Source organism: Propithecus coquereli, unplaced genomic scaffold (genome assembly GCF_000956105.1).
Source record: "Propithecus coquereli isolate 6110/MARCELLA unplaced genomic scaffold, Pcoq_1.0 Scaffold50, whole genome shotgun sequence".
NCBI classification, from domain to species: domain Eukaryota; kingdom Metazoa; phylum Chordata; class Mammalia; order Primates; family Indriidae; genus Propithecus; species Propithecus coquereli.
Window position 1 is genome coordinate 5,672,038 of NW_012150841.1, and position 17,958 is coordinate 5,689,995.

The 17,958-nt window shown below is 37.5% G+C and overlaps 1 protein-coding gene across 1 annotated transcript in view; it reads left to right on the forward strand.

Annotated features, from left to right (window-relative positions):
• Positions 1-17,958, forward strand: part of ZFX (zinc finger protein, X-linked) — an 83,271-nt gene that overhangs the window by 39,637 nt on the left and 25,676 nt on the right. Inside the window, exon 3 of the mRNA XM_012656349.1 lies at positions 2,946-3,515. Coding sequence (XP_012511803.1) covers positions 2,946-3,515 — 570 coding nt within the window. The remainder of the gene's footprint in view (positions 1-2,945; positions 3,516-17,958) is intronic.

Genomic DNA, 17,958 nt, shown 5'->3' on the forward strand with positions numbered 1-17,958 from the left:
GGGCAGGGGGGAGGGGGGAGGAAGGAGGAGGGGACGGGTATATGCATACACAAAGAGTGCAATGCACACCACCCGAAGAATGGACATATTTGAAACTCGGACTTGGGGGGAGCGGGGCAAGGGCAACATACGTAACCTAAACATCTGTACCTCCATAATATGCTGAAATTTAAAAAAAAAAAAAAAAATTTGATTCCCTCACAACCAACTCTCATATTCTTATCAGTAACAGCAGCAATATCAAAACCTTAGTGTTATCAGTTATTTTCATCTTGCCCAGTTATCCCACTAAAAATATTCTCTCTTTGAAAACATTCCTTGTTTGTATTTGCTTATCTTCATTCTACTTCCTACCACATATAGACAGGCTCTATCATTTCATTCTTAGTCTGCAATAAATTTTGCATAATTTTCCTTATCCTTAGTCTCTTTTATCTAGCCCACTGATCAGATTATTCCTTGCAAAAGAACATGTGGATCTTGTCATTTCTCTGTTCTGCATCACCCAGCAGATAAAGAAAGTCCTTGACATTCTGTCCCTGTCCTACTTTTATAACCCTCTCTCTCACAAGTTCCTAAAAGGGACCTTCTGCTTCAGGAAGATGAATTCTTACCTCACTCCACAAAGTATACAAGGAAAATTGTATTCATGAAGTTCTAAAAATAGGAAAAAAAAGTATTCACAATTTTGGATTACCCATGTTTCTAATTATATAACGTTGTAAATTGATTACACTTGGTTTTATAATGTAAAATGGTGTTATGTCATACTAGCTACCTTTATAAATAAAATGCTAACAAGTTTTCCATTGGACTATAAACGATCAGATTGTAGTATATTAAATAGCCATTAACTTTTATCAGGAAATTAAATATTAGTGATTTTTAATTTTTAAATTTTCTTTAATCTCTAAATCCAGTGGGGGTAAGTGTGTGCGTTTTCCTTAATAACTTGGAATAGTCTTTTAAGTCAAGTTTGATAATTTCAGTTTGATAATGATAAATGCAAAGTTTATAATTCTTTCTTCATTGGAACATGAAATAAAATTAATGTGCTTAAAAGAGAGACTAAGCTCTTTGGAGAAAAATGTACAGTATTTATTCACTTAATCTTGCCACAAACATGCCTGGGTCATGGGCTAAGTGGTAGATTGAAGGGCTATTGCATTTTAGTCCTGGTCGTTAACACTTATGGTATTTGTTTATCTTTGAGCAAGTCACTTAATCTGCCAGGGCCTCCATTTTCATATGTCATAATAATAATGAAACCTCTCATTACAGTTTTTCAGAACACTTCCCATATATTCCCATTTGATCATCACCACAGTCCTGTGAGGTATGCATGGCAGATACTACTGTCCTCATTTTACTGATGAGGAACCTGAAACTCAGAGGTTAAATGACTTGCCCAAGGTCACAAAACTAATAAGTGTCTAACTCTGTTCTCTGATTTAGATTTTGTAACCGGTGCTCTTGCCACTAAATGCTTTCATCTATCTTCATGTCTGCGAAGTGGAGCTTATAGTGATCTATTGCTTGATGATAATATTGAGAATAATTGAAAACAAATAAGTATAAAGCATTTTATAGAAGTTCTACAGAAATTAAACATATTCTTTTTATTATTTCTAGATGTAATTAAAACGGATATTAATTGACTTTAAAGACTTCCTATCATTTTTAATATTCTTTGGCCCTCAATCATTTTGGTTGGTCGACAAAGCCATGTGTTTCTCTGAGGGCCTGGCCAGTGACACACAGTTATTGAGTTAGGCATCTGCTTGGATTCAGCCTGGTCTGAGTCACAACCAGAAGCACTAATCTGAGTAGCTTTTTAGGTAAGACTTTTATAAAACTTTCTTTGTAGGAGCCAAGATACTAGATTTGTTTTGTTTTATCTTGTTTTTGGTAAGGATATATGATTTCTATTCCCATTTGTGGCATTCATTCAGAATAATATTTACTGAGCACCATACACTGTACAAACTGTGTGATCTTGGTTAAGTCATTTAATCTCACTGGGCTTCAATTGATTGAATCCTCTACCTTCATTCCTTAACTGCAAAATGGACTAGAGTCGGGTTTCCTATATTCTGAGAAACTGCCTTGGAGGGGGATGTGGGGTCTTGGGGGATGGGAGGAGGCTAGTTGGAGGCAGAGTACCCTGGTGAAGTTGGGGCAGGCCCTGCTCCAAATACCTCCACCTTCTGCCACCCCAGCGCAGCTGTAGTTTTATTTATTCATCTTGTCTATCCCTAGAGCTTCCTCAACCAATTGCCTTTCATCCTTAACTGTGGCCTTCTCTCCCTCTTTTCGTTTATGCGCTGATCCTTTTACGTCCTAGATTCAGAGGATGATTTCTAAATTTTCATAGTCATAGATGGAGGATATTGGTGATGTATTGCACTAGAACTAAGGGAGAAGAATGTGAAGGGAGAAAGGAAAAAAAATGGGAGGGAAGTAAAAGAAATATATGGGAGAGATGGAAAGAAGAAAAAATACGAGTTGAGCAAAGGGAGATGGAGCAAGAAGGAAAAACACATGATGAAGGAAAATGGTATATTTGCCATCTCAAGTTGTATTACTCAGTTAATTTTTATAGTCCTCCCTTAAGTACCTATGTATATGAGTTTAATTTTAGTGTGCCTAGAATTTTACTTTCATGAATATATTTCTTCTGTGACTGCCTCAATTGCTTTGTTCTCCTAGTATTTTTTTTAATCTATTAATTGATTTGGGATGAGTACAAAAGTTCTTGTGTTAAAAATGTCTTTCAAATATGATTGAAAAATAGATTCTCTCTTTATTTCTTTAATCTGTCTTAATGTTTGAGAAACCTGTGAGGAGCTAGACTGTTTTCCTGGTAGAAATTAAGTAACATTTACATTAATTGAGATGGTCATGCATGCCTACCTGAAATTTGTCATTTTAATTTTTTTTTAAAGGAGCTGATGCTGCACACATGGATGGTGATCAAATCGTAGTGGAAGTACAAGAAACTGTTTTTGTTTCAGATGTTGTGGATTCAGACATAACTGTGCATAACTTTGTTCCTGATGACCCAGACTCAGTTGTAATCCAAGATGTTATCGAGGACGTTGTTATAGAAGATGTTCAATGCCCAGATATCATGGAAGAAGCAGATGTAACCGAAACGGTCATCATTCCTGAGCAAGTGCTGGACTCAGATGTAACCGAAGAAGTTTCTTTAGCACATTGCACGGTCCCAGATGATGTTTTAGCCTCTGACATTACTTCAGCCTCAATATCTATGCCAGAACACGTCTTGACAAGTGAATCTATTCATGTGTCTGACGTTGGGCATGTTGAACATGTGGTTCACGATAGTGTAGTAGAAGCAGAAATCGTCACTGATCCTCTGACCACTGATGTAGTTTCAGAAGAAGTATTGGTAGCAGATTGTGCCTCTGAAGCAGTGATAGATGCCAACGGGATCCCTGTGGACCAGCAAGATGATGACAAAGGCAACTGTGAAGACTACCTTATGATTTCCTGTAAGTCTTGGGGTACAGTGATTGTCAAAGGTGTTTTCAAAGACTACCTTTGCTAACTTACATCAGAGGTGAAATTTTCTTGACTTAAACGTTTATAAAATGAAAGTAAAACTCATAGACCTACCCGAATTGTTGTTTCAGTTTGGAGCCCATAAGATAACTCAAAATTAAGAAAAGTGAAATTGGGCAGAATAAAGAGTTGTTTTTATATAAGGACGCAATAGGAAGATGAGATTTCTTGAGTTTAGAAAGACAAAGGCTGAAAGGAATAGAACTGAACTTTGTGAAATCATGAAGGATGTGATTAGGCTGTTACTGGCCTTTATTGGAAGTAGAAACCGTTTCTCTTTGAAACTTGAAAGGAGTTCAACTTGGGAAAAAAATGGATAACCAAGAATTTAAGCTATATGGATGCACAGTACTGATTGTGTAATACTTATGTACTCTACTTATATAATATGTAAAATACCATTTATATAACAGCATGAAAAAGAGCTCTGGCATAGTATTGAAAAATGATTCTAAAACATGATTTCAAGTATGATGGATTCTTATTAGGTTATTGAAGAAAAGTAAAGTGTTTTGGAACACACTTCTAAACGTTTATCTTAGCATCTGGGAGGACGGCTGTGTCTTCTTACAATGTATTTTTTGGTACCACTTTAAGAGATAAAATTCTGGGTTGGATAGACCACAGTTCTGATCCAGTATGGAAGTTTTTATACCTTAAGGAACTAAACTTCACATAAGTAAAGACTCAGAGACTATTTAAATTTACAAGAATATTTGCTTTGCTCAAATACGTGTTTTAATACAGGAATTTATTATAACATATATTCGAGTCCACCAGCATTTTCGGAAATACCTTTTAAAAAGATTCTTGAGATTTTGAAAATCAAAGAATTCTTTGTGGAAGGAGGAAGAAAATGCCTTCATTAAACACACGTTTTTTGGACCCTTCCTATGTATCAGATGTTATAGGTAGTACAGATATGGACATGTGCTAAATAAATACATACGACAGACGATTGTCCCTGGAGAGTTTACAGTCTACTGTGGGAGAGAAAGATATGATACAGAGGTGTGACTAAATTGCTGTGGAGACAGGATGGAGTAACTGACCTTTGAACTGAAGGACGAGTTCTAGTTTTACAGGATGAAGAAGGGCATGGGTGGCAGGAAGACGTTCCAGACATTGGTATAGTCTGAAAAAAGAAAACAAAAAGGTTCTGGCCTTTTCTGGGAATGATGGGAACTTCATGATGCACTTGTATATCTTTGTGTACTTCATGTTTCATTTCTTAGAATAAATCTAGAACTAGAATTGCTGGATCAAAGAGTATACACATTTACAAGTTTGCTTATATTGCCTTAAGTTTGGTTATATTGCCTTGGTATTTTGCCTAATATAATTCCCCTCACCAAGTTTTTAAGATTGTCCATGTTCCTACATTCTAACCAACACAGAGTATTATTTTCCTTTTTAGTTTTTGCCGATCTGATAGGGAGAAATATGGTATCCTGTTTCAATTTTGAATTTATTTTAGGAAGATAATCCTGGTAGCAATGCAGAATAAGAATAGTGTGAGGGAGAGATTAGTGGCAGAGAGTAGTTGAAATGGTTCATGTATGTAGGTCTCATTTAAAATGATGATGAAACAGTCCTTGTTCTTTATGACGTCATGGTAGTGTACATAAACACAAATGCTCTTTGTCACAGTATAGCTGCCTTTGAGATCAGCATGACCTTTTTATCCAGTCTTTGCAGTCTAGATGTTATGATTGCTTTTAAATTGATTTTACGTTTCTTGAGGACAGGAACTGTCCACTGTGTCTTAGCTGCTTATGGATCTTCCCTATCAAACCATATGCAATATTAAGCGTGAAATAAATATATATTTTTTTGAGACAGAGTCTCACTGTGTTGCCCGGGCTAGAGTGCCGTGGCGTCATTCTAGCTCACAGCAACCTCAAACTCCTAGGCTCAAGCGATCCTCCTGTCTCAGCCTCCCGAGTAGCTGGGACTACAGGCATGCGCCACCATGCCTGGCTAATTTTTTCTATGTATTTTTAGTTGTCCAGTTAATTTCTTTCTATTTTTAGTAGAGACGGGGTCTCACTCTTGCTCAGGCTGGTTTCGAACTCCTGAGCTCAAACAATCCGCCCTCGGCCTCCCAGAGAGCTAGGATTACAGGCGTGAGCCACCGCGCCCGGCCAGTGTTTGTTGAATAAATGAATATATGAGTATTATAGCTGAAAGTTTTTGGACATCATGCCTCATCCAAGGTATCAGTGATACATTTCTTCTCTGCCAGTAGCTATTGGCTCTTACTTGGTTCTGGTCAGATTAGATATGATGGTACTGCTTCATGGCCTTTAGGAGTTTTCTGGCTTTCTGAGAGGTGGAGGGTTTGAGTCATCTACTTGTTACTCAGGTTGCTTCGTAGTTCTCCTTTAATCTGAGGCAGCTGCCAGACTGTTCCTAATTTCTTCGTAAGCAGTCTTCAGCTTCCTGGAGTTTCACTTTGCAGCTAGATAGTCCAGGTGCCATTTTGCGCAACATCAGTTTGTACAATAGGGAAAGTTGGAGATGATCTGGTGGTGATGAGTCAGGTACTGCCTTACAACAGCTGCAGGTAACAAACTATTCTTTGAGTGCCTCTGATGTTAACATGATCAGTGTCAGTCATGAGAGGTGTCATTCCTTAGATCTTATTGACATCTCCTATGCCTTTTAATTATTAATAGTACAGTTAGGTAGAAGATGGACAGGAGTTAGGTGTTCTTTTCTAATCCTAGATTCAACTTAAGTGTTGAAATAAATTTTTTTAACATTTTTATCAAGATATAATTTACATACCATACAATTCACCCATTTAAAGTGTGCAATTCAGTGGTTTCCAGTATATTCACAAAATTGTTTGAATCATCATAATCAGACCATCATCGTAATCAGTTTTAGAAATTTTGTCATCATCTGAAGTAGAAACCCCATAGCCTTTAGTTGTCACTCCCACCAATCCTCTCCCTCCCCTCCAAACCTAGGTAACCACTAATCTACTTTCTGTCTTGATAGATTTGCCTGGAAGTTTCGTATAAATGGAATCCTGTAATATGTGGTCTTTTGTGATTGGCTCCTTTCACTTAGCATGTTTTTAGGGTTCATCCATGTTGTAGCATGTGTCAATACTTAATTCCTTTTATTATTAGATAATATTCCATTGTATGAATATATCACATTTTAGTCCATTCATCAGTTTGATGGACATTTGAGTTGTTTCCACTTTTTAGGTATTATGAATACAATATGAACATTTGTGTATAGGTTTTTGTATTTTCATTTCTCTTGGGTATATGTATAGGAATGGAATTGTTGGATCATACGGCAATTACGTTTAGCCTTTTGAGAAACTACTAGACTGTTTTCCAAAGCAGCTGTACCAGTTTATATTCCCACCAGTAGTATATGAGGGTTCCAATTACTCTGCATTCTCTACAGTACTTGTTATTTTTTGATCATAGTCATCCTAGTGGATATGAAATGATATCTCATTATGGTTTTGATTTGCATTTCCCTGATGTATAATTTGGACATGCTAAAGATTTATTTACGAGGTTGCCACATACAGCAGGCCACTGTACAACTATAATGTAAATGGACCCCTGCAAATGTGGACCAGGGTAGCCCTGGCTATCCAGTTTACATGTTTTGACCGATGGGTCTAATGTTGGCTCCTAATTAAACATGACGTTTGTTATAGTAGACATCCAATAAAAAGTGGTTCAGGGAACAAATGAATACATAAAGTCCAGACTCCTGTGTTTAATGCATAGACTCTGGGGAGCAACACAGTATAATAGTTTATTCATTCTAGGGCTATTAGGACAGAAGAGATGGTAAAATATATTTATTCCTTTGTTCTGTGGGCTAATTATGAGATATGTATGTATCTTTTTATGTATACACCCTACTAGTTTTGTTTTTTTAAACCATTTGATAAAACACAGTATAAAATTTTGGAATTTAAAAAGTATATATCAATGTGGGAATATTTCTGAAATGTGAGAAAAGTCTTATTTACTGAACTAAGGATATTTTAGAGTAGATGAGTTGACATCTTTTTTTTTTTTATTTTTAGTTGCCAAATAGGAACTATATATATTTGTGGTGTACAACATGATGCTTTGAAATATGTATACATTGTGGAATGGGTAAATCAAGCTAATTAACATATGCATTATCTCACATACATTTTTTTGTGGTGAGAACACTTAAAATCTACCCCGAGCGATTTTCAAGTATACAGTACATCATTACTAACTATAGTCAACTTGAACATCTTTTTAAGGCTTGTTCTGATAAAATTCGAAAAGAGGTTTCTTTTAATCCATCTAAAATTACTGTGTCTTTACTGTAGGCACTCTGAAATTTATTTAGAAATCAACACTAAAATTAATGAATTAAAGAGTCATCAGTATAATGTTCAGTTTGGGTGTTGGTTAGGTTTTTATCAAGAATAAAGCAGCCAAATAAGGCAAAGATGTTTTAGGTCTTCATCTCCCCACCAAAAACAAGATTGAGTATCTTGAAAGCATTTCATGCAATTGGAGCTTCAGACTAGCCTTGGGGTTAATATTTACTGTTTATCTGTTGGGACCTAGACAAAATTGTCTATAACTTTGCCCTTTGAACAGGTAATAGGATTATTTTGTGACATAATGGGGGCAGGGGAGAGCGGAGAGAGAGAGGGGGCAGAGAGCGCACATGCCTCTTCTTGCAGGATCTTAGAGAAGCAGTGTGATAAATGGAAACAACTGCAGCTGAAGAGTCTGACAGCCTTGGATATGAATGCCAGCTCTGCTGCTCACTAGCTGAGTGAATTTGGGCAAGTTAACTAACCTTTCACCCTTAGTTTCCATTTTTGTGAAATGGCAGTAATACTACTTGACCTGCAGGGTGGTTGTGAGAATGAGAGATCCTGTCGGTGAATAGGTGAATAACTGCTAGCCGTTGCTATCATTATCATCCACAAAGAGGCTTTCAGTGGATGATGCCCACTGGGCTAGCAGTGCTAATCTAGACTAGCTTCGTTAATGACCATTCTGTTGTCCCATCAGCAAATTCTTCTCAGGTAAGGGCAGGTACGGGGTGAGATTGTAACAGTTAAGAAATCGGTTCTTCAGCCGGGCGCAGTGGCTCACGCCTGTAATCCTTGTACTACTCTGGGAGGCTGAGGCGGGAGGATCACTTGAGCTCAAGAGTTCGAGACCAGCCTGAGCAAAAGCGAGACCCTGTCTCTACTAAAATTAAAAAAAAAAAAAAGTCAGTTCTTCGTTAACTGGATTTAGTTAACCATGTTTTAGACCAATTCAGCGCAATTTGGCAACTATTTTTCATTACTTATGTCTCTGACACCATGCTACAGATCACTGTAACTTAGGAAAGGCACTTGAATGGCTGTGATCCTTTAATTCCCCATCTACAGAATGAGGCTAATTTCATTAAACCCTGAACCTTTCCAGGAAAGTTTCAAGAATTAAAGGAGATCAGATTGCAACCAATTCTTTGAAGTCTTTTATAGGCCATGTTAAAAAGTAAGGTGGAATTTTAACCCCAGAAAGAAGGTTCCTGAGGAGGAAGTTAAGAGAGGAAGGTCTAAAAGTGAAATTTAAATGTATTTATCTGTTAATATTAGAACACTTGCCTTCTTGACAGTATGCTTCCTGCAAGTTACTTAGTCTTTTAGGCGCTCTGGTTTCACGTGTATCAAATTGTTAGTGATTTCATAATAAAATGTAGGCAAACTACTTACCACAATGCCTGGGACATAACTGTTCCATCCGTTTAGGAGGAAATACCCATCTTTGGTATCTTCGTTGGGTATTAATAGCCACCCACCCACACAGAAACCTTTAGGATATTGAATAATATCAATTCCTTATTCTACAGTTTTTCTTTTGGTTGGTTTTTGGTTTTAGAGGTTTAATAAAAAACATTGAGGTGATTAGGTAGTAAGACTATTAGACTTGTCAGAGTAATTTAGAGGAGGCTCATGGTTCAAAAAACCTAATTTTCTCTTAGACACCAATACTACAGTGTATATTGTGAAAGGGCCTGGTTTCCTTTTGACATCAACCTCAAGATTCATGAATCTTGTTAAACCTTTAAAAAAAGATTTGTATATTCAGACTGCCCCTTGAGGTAACTTATTTAGGAAGTAAAATTTGTCTTTATTTTTCTCTCACGTTGGCCTGTTTAAGGATCTGTCAGGTAGCTCCCAGTTTTGGGATGCTGGGATTTAATTAATGAATCCAGGTTTACCTTGTGGGTAGTGGCCATAGGTTTATAGACTTCAAGCTTAATTAGAATTGTTCTTTGAGATTGATTCTGTCCTCATAGTGTAGATTTTCCCTCTTAACCGTGCCTCCTGGATAATTTCAGTTGTTCTCAGGACCAGCACAAGACCTTTTAAATCTTTATTGAAATGTGACAATCAGAGCTGAAGTGTTAAGATTTTATTTGAATTTATTTTAATGACCCTGTTTAATGACTCCTAGCACTTATCTAACCTTCGTTAGCTTTGGGAAGCACACTGGGCTGATATTTTAAGGAAATAATATAAAAAATATTCTTGAGGTCTCTTTTCTGGGTTGTAGTTGAGAGATCATTTCTCATCTTTCAGTTTTTTTTTAATACCTTGAAAGACTCAGTATTTCCATATTATTCTCTGTTCCTGTCAGTAGCAGACTGACCCTAGTATATCATTTTTTAAGTGTATAACCAGATGGGCTATTGAAAACATGTTCACAGAAAAACTTGTACACAAGCATTCATAGCAGTATTATTTATATTAGCCAAAAAGTGGCGACAATCCAAATGTCCATCAGCTGATGAATAGATAACTAAAATGTGGTATATCTGTATAATGGAATATCATTCAGTCATAAAAAGGAATTAAGTACTGTTACATGCTACAACATGGATGAACCTTGAAAACATTACGCTCAGTGAAAGAAGCCAGACACGACCACGTACTGTATGATTCTATTTATATGAAATATCTAGAATAGGCAAATCGATAGAGATAGGATACAGATTAGTGGTTGCCAGGAGATTGGGGGAGGAACCAGTTGGGCCTGACTGCTGGTGTTTCTTTTTGGGGAATTAGTGGTGATGGTTGGACAACATAGTGAATATACTAAAAGTCACTTAATTGTATGCTTTAAAATGGGGAATTTTGTGTTATATGAATTATATCTCAATGATAAAAGCCAAATGGGCCAAGCAATAATACCCTAGAGCCCTTATTATTAACTTTTCTATTTAGAAAAGCCCCTGAATTAGTTTTTCCTCTGTAAGCAGTTACTTTTTTTGATAAAATATTCTCCAGTATCATGGGGGGGGACATTTAAAAAGGGAGAGGTGATGATTGTGGAATTGTGCCAACAGCCTTTTCTTTAATTTTTAAAATTATATTTTAATTGTGGTAAAATATGCATAAAATTTACCATCTTAATCATTTTTAAATGTACAATTCAGTGACATTAATGCGTTTACATTGTCGTAACCATCACCGTCCTTCATCTTGCAAAACAAACTCCATACCCATTAAACACTAATTCCTGGATACCCTACCCCCAGCCCCTGGCAGCCAACCTTCTACTTTCCGTTTCTTATGAATTCGTCTACCCTAGCTGCCTCACATAAGTGGAATCATACAGTGTTGGTCCTTTTGACTGATTTATTTCACTTAGCATAATGTCTTCAAGGTTCATCCATGTTGTAGCATGTGTCAGAATTTCCTTCCTTTTTAAGGCTAGATAAGATTCCCTTGTATGGATAGACCACGTTGTGTTTATCCATTTATCTGCTGAAAAGCTTTATTTTAAAGCATTAATCTTTTGCCTTACCTACCCTCTGCTCCTCCAGTCTCCCCTTCCCTAGGCAATTACAGCAGGTCCTGGAACAACATCATTTTGGTCAAGATTGTTTCCTTATAACATTGATGAGAAAAAAATTGATTCCAGGTGGGGGCCACTGTCTGTGTGGAGTTTGCACATTGTCCCCATGTCTGTGAGGGTGTTCTCCAGGTGCTCGGTTTCCTCCCACATCCCGAAGATGCGCATGTTTGGTGCATTGGCGTGTCTACGTTGTCCCGGTGTGAGCGAGTGTGAGTGTGGGTGTGTGTGTGTGAGCGCACCTTGCGATGGGGTGGCGTCCTGGCCAGGGCTGGGTCCTGCCTGGTGCCCTGAGCTGCCAGGATGGGCTATGGCCACCCAAAACCCTGAACTTCAGCAGGCAAATCATTATCTTGTTTTTATTCATCTTTCTTAAATGTAGGTATAGCTCACGTTTATTTCCATTTCCGTGTTTAATATTAGAAGTGTTTTGGTGTTTATTTAGGAGTTTGGTTTTTGTGACTAGAAATATGCCATAGGAACTTAACTCTTATTAGCCTGTGGTAAAATTGGTTTCGTTATGCATCATTTTGCTTAAAGTCGCAGTTTCCAAGAACCTATCGATGACATTGACTTACTGTACTTCTCTTTTATCTATTCCTCATGGTACTTATCTACATAATTTTAAATAATAGACTTTCATGATTTTTATTATTTCTGTTTTATCCTTTCCTCACACTCTGTTATGATAGATGACAATTTTGCTTACTTTTATTCTCACCTCCCTTTCCCACAACTTTTTAGGGTAGTTATGCTACAATTTTTGCTTCTTTTACCTTTCAAAGTTTAATTCATACATTAACATGTTTATTTCTTGTTCCATCAAATGTGGACAATATCTTTTGACTCCTGCTTTTTAAGATGAGGATATCAGTACCCTTATTGCCCTTCATTAAGCTGTTCTGCTTACCTTCCAACCTGTGTTCATTTCGTATGGTTGAGGCTAATAACATCTCTGTTCAGTTCTGTAACCATTAGTCTTCCAGTGAAGTTGAAAATCAGTACTTGGTGCTTACATTATTTTGATTGTGAAAATATCACTTGCAGCATAACTATTGATCACTTTGATTCATTTCTGCACATAGCTTCTTTCCTCTAGAAATTCTAATTGCCCTCCCCTCCGCCTTGTATTACTTCTAAGAAATATATCCTCAAGCTTGACTTAATTCTCTGTCCAATTAGTCCTTTCTTTGAGTCCCCTTTTCCCCAGAGACTTCCTTCTTGAAGCTTTTTGTCTTTCTGCTCCATTCTGGGGTAGTTGTTTCCTAGGTAGGATTATTGTAATACGGAAATTTTTCTGAAATGTTCCTTTTCTCATTTCCTGAGATTAATCCATTGTTTGCTGGATCCCCATGCCACCTTCTTTCTTGATTTACTGCCTTATTTTACTGGACTACATATTGAAGTAACTTTCTAAGGATTACAGCTTTGTATATTAAAATGTTTTTATTCTGCCCTCAAACTTGGTTGATAATTTGGTTAGGTATAGAATTCTAGGTTGAAATTAATTTTCCCTGAGATTTGGTGATGGTGTGTTTCATTGTCATCTAGCATCCAGTGTTAAGGTTGAGGAACCTGATGCCATTTTGATTCTCATTGCTTTGTAGGTGTTTTTTCTTTTTTTTTTTCCCCCTTCTGGAAGCTTTTAAGATCTTTTCTTTATCATTACTGGTCTGAAATATCATAGGGCTGTGCTTAGTTAGGTGTGGGTCTTTTTTTATGCATTGTATTTTTATGCATGGTGAATCCTTTGAATCTGGAGATTAATGTTCTTCAGCTGTCTGAAATATTATTTATTGCAAGAAGGATTTCTGAAAGAAATAGAGCAAGAATTTATCTCAATGATTGTCTAAATCTGTGCCCTCTAGTATGGTAACCACTAACCACATGTGGCCAAGTAAATTTAAGTTTAAATGAATTAAATATATGGTTCCTGTGTCACACCACCCACATTTCAAGTGCTCGATAGCCACATGTGGCTAGTGCAGATATAGATAAAGAACATTTCCTTCACAGTAGAAAGTTCTGTTGGTTAGTGCTGTTCTGTAGGCTCAATGAAATTGCAAACAACATGATCTCTTTTTTAAAACTCAAGACATACAGAGGTTCAAAGACTATATTACAAGACAATAGAGGCAGTTAGAAAGTAAACTGACAGAATTCAGAGGGAGCTGAAGAGAAAAATATAATCAAGGTAAAAGCCACCATAAAAGCAACAATAGCATAAAAATGTACAATAAGATAAAATAATAAGTATATAACCAGAGACAGAGGGACTGGGCTTTAGGAAATCACACAATAAAAAAAAATAAAGATATAAAAATGAGTATAGAGAAGATGGATAGATGTGGGAGACAGATAAAGGAGACAAACATACACACATGAAACTCCAGAAGAAGGGATCAACTAATGAACTAGAAAAACATTTAAAATGGAAGAAAATTTTCCTGAAATAAAGATTAGAATCTTCCAAGGAATTTTCCTGAAGTAAAGATTGGATTCTTTCTTGTTCCAAGAAATTGACAAAATGATAAAACAACCACATGATAGTGAATCATAGTGAACTTTAAGGATCAAGAATAATAGGGACTTTCACACAGAAATACTCAATGCTAGAAGACAATGGAACATCATCCACAAAGTTTTGAGGAAACTGTTAACCTAAGAGTTTTATACCCGGCCAATTAGTTCTTCAAGTAAAGGCTATGGACTGACATTTTCAAGTATTCAGGAACTCAGGGACTGTAGCAACCATTAGCCTTTCTTGATAGGGATGAGGGAACTATTTGGTAATAAATCTAGCAGACCAAAGGATCAATCAACAGAAAGAACCCTAAAATGGAAAAATTGTGGTTAAGAAAAATTAGTAGTGAATATTGAATTCACTTAATATAAAACTAACTATGAAATATTTGGGAAGGGGAGATGTATAAATGTTAATTTCCAAATCTTTTGGGTGGCAGTAGATGCTGGCTTTAAAATTGATTTATGTATATTATAAGCAAAATATGACTCTTAATGCTTTTGTAATATTTTTTCTTACTTTTAGACAGTTAAGAACTAATATCTTAATGACTAAACGTTTACTTAACGATTAGCATTCTTTTATTTAACAAGTCAGTGTTGCATGCTTACTATATGCCAGGCAGTGTCACAGGCACTTAGGATAGATATGTCAGTGAACAAAAGAGATGAAAATTCCTTTCCTTGGTGGAGATTACATTCTAGCAGAGGTACACAGACATAAATAAGTGATAATAGTATATTATAAGGTGATACATGTGTAGGGAGAAAAAAAAGTGGTATATGGAGGATTTGGGTTACAAGTGTGGTCAGAGTTTGGTGAGAAGATAATATTTGAGCAGGCAGAGACACGTACAAATCTGAGTTTGGGAGACATGTCTAGGGAGATTTAAATTTGGGGTTTGTTGACATATAGATGAAATTTAAGCCATAAGACAATCATCACTGAAGGAGTGATTGCAGATCAACCAAGACCAAGGAGTAAGCCCCGAGGTTTGCAGCATTAAGAGGTACAAGGAGCTCCGTGTCCCCCCATCCCCCAAGGCCTGAGAAGGCGTGGCCAGTGAGGTGAGAGGAAACTAAGCTTGGGGCATGGAAGCCGAGTGACAGAGGAGAGCGAGCACCTGTCTAATGCTGCTGCTAGGGCGAGTCACATGAGGGCTGAGAATTGGTCATGGTTGACTTTGATGAACAGCTTTGGTGAAGTTATGGGCAAAGAAAGGCCTGACTGAAGTGAGGTTAGAACATGTGGAATCAGGCGAATTAGAGAAATGGAGGTGGTAGAGAAAGGGGATTAAGAGAAGTTTTTGCTTGTTTTAAGGGGGGAAAAAAGAATAGCTTGTTTATATGCCGATGAGGATGATCCAGTAGAAGGTGTAGGGAGAGGGGAGAGGTGCTGGAGGAGTAAAGAGGGGGGCTTCATAAAGAGGAGGTGGGCGTTAGTTCAGTACACATGGCTTGTGGTAACAGGTGGGGAGACAGCGTTTGTGGGTTTTAGTTGCTGGTGGGTGGATAAGAGGTGGTAGCCAGTGAATCTTCTGAGTGTTTCACTTGTTCTCAGTGAAGTGAGGAGTAAGGTCAGCAACTGACAGTGGGGGTGGGGACGTGGTATTAGAGATTTCAGGGTGGGGGAGAATATGTAAAAGAGGAGAGGGGAAAGTAGCAGAAAAGCTCCACTTCAGGTTCAGGGTCATGAATTTAAAGTGAAGCCATCAGTGGGTGTGTATGTATTTTTCTATGTGTTTCCAACCAGATTTAGCTACACAGGTACTGGTGCAGAGGCAAAGAGGCAAATTGCCAGGTTTGTGGTTCTGCCAAGCCTGAGTGATGAAACAAAAGGAGGGGTAGGGCAAGGGAATTGAGGACCAGTGCCAGGGAATGGGATCACTGTGGTGTTAAAGTTGTTTTGTTGTTGTTGAGTTCAAGGAAATTCTAATGTAATAATTTTTGTTTAAAAAGAGCATGTTAAATATCCAATTTTCATTTTAAAAATTTCTGTTCATTCTTCCTTCATCCTTTTGTTTGTAAATATGTGTTGAGACATGTCTAATGATCTGTAAATTCTATTAATAGTTTTGGGTGGTGGGATTTTGAATACATTTAATTTCCCTTTATACTTTTTAAATACTTTTCTTAAATAATAAGCCATATCATTTCTCCATCAAGCAGTCCTTTTTTTTAATTTTTTAATTTTTTTTAAGAGACAGAGTTTTACTCTGTCACCCAGGCTGGAATGCAGTGGCACGGTCGTAGCTCACTGTGGCCTCCAACTCCTGGGTTCAAGCGATCCTCCCGCCTTAGCCTTCTATGTAGCTGGGATTACAGGTATGCGCCACCGCACCCAGCTAGTTTTTCTATTTTTTTGTAGAGATGAGGTCTCCTTATGTTGCTCAGGGTGGTCTGGAACTCCTGGCCTCAAGCAATCCTCCTGTCTTGGCTTCCCCAAGTGTTGGGGTTACAGGCGTGAGCCACTGTTCCCCCCTCCTGCCACCGCTTTCTGAGCAAAGTTGAAGAAGCGTAAGGGGATGGGAATAAAAACATACTGTTTAAGTTTAGGGCACATGGGGGTCATATGGGAGCTGCTGGGAGAGATGGGACAGAAGACAGAAGGCAGTTTGGCCAGAGGTCAGTTGCTAAACTGTGTAAGTTGTGTTTTACTTGGTAGGAAATGGGGCATCCTTCTATGTTAGAGAGTAAGGTGCCTGGATCTTTGCTTTACAAAGGCTGGCTGAGGGCAGTGTCCGAGGGTGTTTGGTGGGAAACCTGGGGAGAGGGAAATCAACTAAAAGGCAATTATTTTGTTCGTTGGGGAAGGTTAATAAGCTTAACTACAACCTGATCTTGAGAGATTAGGCAATTCGAGTAAATGGAGAGACAACCAAGAACTTGCATGAGAAGACTGAGAATGATAAAGATATCTTTTTTTATTATGTAAATTTAGACAAAATGCAATTCCAGTACAAATCCGATACTATATATATTTTTTATCTTGGCAAAATGATAATGAAATTTGTCTAGAAGCTTAGAGAGGTGAGAATAACAAAACAGTATTTCTTTTTTTTGAGACAGAGTCTCACTCTTTTTGCCCAGGCTAGAGTGAGTGCCGTGGCGTCAGCCTAGCTCACAGCAACCTCAAACTCCTGGGCTCAAGCATCCTTCTGCCTCAGCCTCCCGAATAGCTGGGACTACAGGCATGTACCACCATGCCCGGCTAATTTTTTTCTATATATTTTTACTTGTCCGATTAATTTCTTTCTATTTTTAGTAGAGACGGGGTCTCGCTCTTGCTCAGGCTGGTTTCGAACTCCTGAGCTCAAACGATCCGCCCGCCTCGGCCTCCCAGAGAGCTAGGATTACAGGCGTGAGCCACCGCGCCCTGCCAAAACAGTGTTTCTTATTTCATAAGGTTGTTGTGAGGAGTAAATGGTACACTTCAAGGGCTTAGCATTGTGTTTGGCACTTGGTATGTGCTCAGTAAACGTTTGTTGTTCTTGTTATCCATCATTCCTTATTATATAGGTTTGCTACGAAATGCTATTCTTCATATAAGAACTAGCTTATTTTTTTTTCATTAGATCAACATTCCTTCAATAATTTACTTGAAGTGGTGTGTTTCCCCCCCACCCATAGTTTTCTTTGCCAAAAACTACTAGGTTTTCTGAAATCTTAATGAACTATACTTTTAGATACCACAGTGTCTTTGAGCATTGCAAATGATCATCCCACTTTTCATTCTTCAGGGGGGTTTACTGAAGCTTCCTTGAAAAGCAGTGTAGCATTAAATATTAACATATACCTCTCTATTTTGCTATAGTTTCTATTACTAATGAGATTGTTTGAGAAATCAAATTTTCACTTCAGTTTTGAGGTTTAAAATGTTGGATGAGAAATAAATATTATTTAATATATAAGGCTTGAGGAAACACTGCTGCAAATTTTATTTTTTAAAAAAGAATACAAA